This window comes from Crocuta crocuta, unplaced genomic scaffold (assembly GCF_008692635.1).
Source record: "Crocuta crocuta isolate KB4526 unplaced genomic scaffold, BGI_CrCroc_1.0 scaffold636, whole genome shotgun sequence".
NCBI lineage: Eukaryota > Metazoa > Chordata > Mammalia > Carnivora > Hyaenidae > Crocuta > Crocuta crocuta.
Window position 1 is genome coordinate 329,005 of NW_027530380.1, and position 4,794 is coordinate 333,798.

Sequence of the window (4,794 nt, forward strand, 5' to 3'; positions counted from 1 at the left end):
CCCTAATTAAACATTTTTAAATTACTTTACATTACTTTTATTTTAACTAAAACGTTTGAAACCTGCTTTGGCCTAATTTTCGTTGAGCATCGTGGCCTGAAAGCAGAGCCGAGGCGCTGAGGCCCGGAGGCCGTGCTGTCGGGCGCCNGGCAGGTCCTCTCTCAGGGGTCCCCGAAACCGCCTCCCACTAAAGCGGAGACCCCCTCCCCCAGCACGCGCACCACACTCGAGTGCGAAGGTCAACCGGAAGTGAACCTGACGCGCGCCAGAGGCCCTCCTGACAATTCACACCGTCTTCCGCTTTCTTCCCGGCCAGCGCGGGGCGCCCNGGCCGCCGGGCAGGCCTTCCGCAGAAGAGAGGTGCCCCGGGGGGGGCGCGGGGAGCCCCCGCGGGCGCATCTGAGTCCAAATCTCTGGACCGTGTGCACGTGACTTCTTTGGAAAGGCGGTCGGACGAGACGACCCTGGGCTGGGGGCGGGGGGGCAGGGAAGCTCACAGCGGGGCTNGGCCCCTCCCGGGAGGCGGGCAGAAGGCCAGGAGCGACCCGCGAGGCCGCAATTACCGTAAGAACACGGGCTGTGAGCCACGAGGCGGGACCGAAGGGCCGCAGCGGTGAGGGTAGAGGGGCCGAGGAGGGGTTAGCCGCGGGCGCANCCGCTGCGGTGGGGGGCGCACAGCCACGTGTGGCCATCGCGTGGCCTCAGAGGCCGGGCTTCGCCGGTGCCTGCCGAACCCGTGGCCAGCTGGTCTGTGTCCTGAAACCTGCAGGTGCCGGGCCCGCCTGGCTTCCGTCGGGCAAAACGGAGTGTTAGTTTACGGAGCAAGGAAGCCTCGGTTGTTTCAAATCTCACTAACGCTGAGGCCCAGGAAGCGCAGAGAGTAACGGTCCGTCCGCACAGGTTCTGGCAGGAAGGCACAAAACGACCGACCCGCGCCCGGGCGGAAAGGCTTCGCAGCGTGTTCCTCCACTTACAGAAGCCACGGCTCATGCACAGGAGTGGCCGGTGGGCCCCGGCGGGACGGTCAAACCCAGCGACCTTCAGCGGTGCCCGCCCCACACGGCCCGCGGCGGGGAGGGAGGGGCTCGGCCCCGGGTGGCCTGTGTGGGCTGCGGGCCCCCAGCGCGGGCGCGCCTCCCTCTGCCCCACCGACTGGTACCGGGCTCAGGACCGGGTCTGAGCTACGGGAGACGCGGCCTGGCGGGTTCCCAGGGCCGGAGACGATGGGAGAGGACACGGGCCTGAGCACCGTCCTGTGACCGTGGGGGGACAGCCGCAGGGCAGGAAAGCACACACGGAGGAAGGAAGCAGAGCGGGGAAAGAGCGGACACGCACGCACACACGCGTGTCCCGCCGGCCCGGCCGTGGGCGAGTCACAGGGACCAGCCTGTCGCCTGGGCCTCCGGCCTCCCTGATCTTCCGGGGCCGCTTCCCCTCAGACACGAGCCTGGCCTCCTCCGGAGGACACCCCCGTCCTCTACTTCCACCGTCCAGCGGTGGCGGCCTCCCAGCTGGTTTCCACACGAGAACGTCCGCGTGGCAGACGTGCCTCCGTGGCCCTGAGCCCGAGAGAAAACCACAGCAGCCACTTCCCAAGGCAACGATGGCTTTTCTCAGTATTCTTTATTGGCAGTGGAAAACGCCTCGGAACTGTATTGAAAGACAGCAATAAATAATACTGTGATAAAAACAGTTCAAAAGTAGACTGTACATACTTTGTTACACAATCAGGAAGTTCACAAAAGATTAATAGAAAAACAGCAGAAACAGTGAATCGTACAAGTAAATTAAAACCAAATGTAAGAAGACATGACGTGTCCACCCCTGCACCGGCTGCACAATAAATAATGCACGGCGATCTGAGCACACTTCCTGCTGGCTGTTTAATACGCCGCAAAAAGGTACAGTTACACTCGCTCCTCCGGGAGCCCCAAACGGCTGTCTCATCAAAATCTACAAATGGACTCCGGGGTCCACTCTTTAAACATGTTTACAAACAAATGTAAAAAGATGATTTACATAAGAACAGTAAGGCCTTTATTAGAGTTGCACTACATTATTTCCAGAATCTCAGGCGGCCTCCTGGGCGCGCACGCAGCGCCCAGCCCCGCCGTGGGAGCCCACTGCTTCCTGATTGGTCCTCTGAGAGTTCTGGTGCCAGGGAGCAGGGGCGGGGGAGCCTGGGCTTTCGGGGTCCTCGGCTCCGGAGTTCTGCGGGTCACTCCAGGCAGGCCGCCCCAGCCCCCAGGGACGAGGCTGTGAAAGGCGTCCCCGGTCCGAGGACATTTTCATAGTGTTCCGATAACCCTTCCAAGTTTTATCAGCTGATATTTAACACCAGACATTGTTAATCTGTTCACACTGCAGAATGAAGCACTTCTTGCTAGAAAAAGTGTCATTAAGGTCAGTCATTAAAATACAACAACAATTGCTCAAGATTAAGTCTGATTATTTCAAGATGATTGTTGTAGAGCTGGGTGACGTTTGTAAAGGCTGATGCACGCTGGGTCACGATGATTTTACAGATGCGGTAAAATCCTTTTCTCTGTCAGGGTTTATTAATAAAAAATTAAACAATGATAATTACAATAAATGCATAATTTACAAAAGCCCTATATTTGTTCATAGGATTTATACATACAAGCATTACAGTACATTCATTCGAAAGACTAAAATTAGATATAAGAACGTGAATTGATTTGAAAGGATATTTATAGCCCGGATATACATGAAAAAGTAAGTAACTATATAAATGAAGTCATAAGTTTACATAAATATAAGAAACATTAAATTCTAAAATATTTTCTCTATGGTATTCATGAATTTTTCACTAATTAAAAACTCTGTAATAAAATATCTCAGGGTCCATATAACAAGTATTGACAGATTAAAGACTCCGTTGGATTTTAAGACGTAGCCCCCGGCGGAGTCAGGGCGCCGCAGGGTCAGCGGTAGAAGTAGTGCGGGTAAACTGGAAAAGAAAAGCCAAAGAATCAGTCTTAAGACAGCAGCCCGAACAGCACCTTCCAGGGCCCCCGGTGGGGCCCCACCCCCGCCCCTGCCCACCCCCGTTCGTGGCTTAAGCACTTGGCGAATTTAGAGAAAACATGAAGCACTCTGCATAATCGAGGCAAATTCTTTGACTTCATTCTGGCATGTGACTAAAAGTTACCAATTAAAAAGTTAAACCAGTCAAATATGTTTTAGTTTTTTTTAAAGATGTTAAGTAACCTCCACACCCAACGTGGGGCTCGAACTCACTACCCCAGAATTGAGGGCCGTAGGCTGCACCCACTGGGCCAGCCAGGCGCCCCCGCCAATCAAATATTCTGGCTGAGCCAGGAAAACAGAGGTACAGCAGCACAAAGCCGCCCCCCCCAGGCCCCCAGGGCAGGGAGAAGCAGGCTGGGCTCCTGGGCCCCCACCCGAAACCCGAAACCTGAGAGTACACACTCGGCCCCTGGGAGGGGGGGAGGCAGCACCATCTAAAAACCAATCTCTCAACTGAGAGGCTCTCGGTGCCATTCAGGTGATGACGGCAGTGAATCCGCTGCGGCCTGTGTCCTTCGAGAAGGACTGCACCCGCTGACCTGGGAGCTCCCCCAGGGCAGGCAGAGGCGAGTGCCGTGCACCCCGGAACCACGGCGGGGGTCGGGGTGGTCAGCTCGGAGGCGGGCAAAGCTGTCCTCTCATCTGACCACAACCCTGCGTCCCACCCCAAAAAGACATTAGCAGACACTTCCGCCAAAATTATTTTGTTTAAGGAAAGAGTGGAAATACGATTTCCCCTGAAAACCTGAGGACACGCCAACCTCTTTATGTTAAGTGTAAGCACACAAACACCAGAATCCTCTTAGCGGGTGCAGAGAGGCCCTAGTGAGCCTGCGTGGGCTCTCCCTGCGCCCGCCGACACTGCGCGGACAGGACGCGGTGCCCGGCTGCGGCCTGCGTGGACAGTGCCCTCTACTCACCAACAGGGGGCGTCAGCAGGAGTAAGTCCTGACTGTGGCCGAATCCAGCCTCTGCGGTCCTGATACGCTGCCTGCTCCGGCCAGCACGAGGGGCGGCGTGCAAACACAGCGTGCGGTTAGTCTCAAAACGACACACGAGGGCACAAGTACACACACGCGCGTTCTCCCCCGCAGCAGCGCCCGGGGGACTTCCGAGCGGGGTTCTCCCCACCCCGGAGCAGCCCGGGGGGTCCCCGGGGGGGGGGGTCCCTCTACAATAGCGACGGGGTGACAGGCGACATGAAAACAATTGCGCCGTGTCCATCCGCACACGTGACCACTCCTAACGCAGTAACTCGCTTCTCCTTACACCCTCTAGAGTCCTAGACTTTTTCGGACTTTTCCCTCAGCCCAAGGATCCTGTCTGTCAGGGGACTGTGCAGGGAACGCGCCAGTGAGCGCCAGCGGCCCGCTGAGGGCTGAGGGCAGGCAGAGTCCGGTGCTCGTCCCGACGCCCGCTCTCCGAGTCTAAGGGACCGTCTTGCCCTCCCCGGGAGGGGGTGCGGGGCCCCTTAGCTAAGGACACCGAGGCCCGGCCTCGGTTCCTGCTGGAAACAGCGTGAGGACAGAGGGTTCCGTTCTCCTCAACAAGTGCCCCGCACGGCTCACAACGTTCTCCCGCCTCTGCAGCGACCACGCTGCCCCCGGTCCCGGGCTCGGCGTCACTGCGGGCCACGGTGTGTCACCCTCTGGCTGCGACTCTGGACAGCGAGCTGCCATGGCCGCGGGCCACCCGGATGGGCCCCACCACAGAGGCCCCGGGAGCCCCACCGCAGCCCCCACC

General features: G+C 57.9%; 1 protein-coding gene across 4 annotated transcripts in view; it reads right to left on the reverse strand.

Moving 5' to 3' along the window:
• Nucleotides 1–1,604: 1,604 nt before the first annotated feature.
• The window catches only part of PPFIA1 (PPFI scaffold protein A1), an 87,108-nt gene continuing 83,918 nt past the window's right edge, over nucleotides 1,605–4,794 (reverse strand). For 2 of the 4 annotated variants that reach the window (XM_077766514.1, XM_077766511.1), the window contains 2 exons: nucleotides 3,972–4,042; nucleotides 1,605–2,971 (listed from right to left, as the gene is read on the reverse strand). In XM_077766514.1, the coding sequence (XP_077622640.1) occupies nucleotides 3,984–4,042 (59 nt within the window). In that variant the 3' untranslated portion in view covers nucleotides 1,605–2,971; nucleotides 3,972–3,983. The remainder of the gene's footprint in view (nucleotides 2,972–3,971; nucleotides 4,043–4,794) is intronic. The other 2 variants (XM_077766515.1, XM_077766513.1) reach the window with 1 other exon arrangement.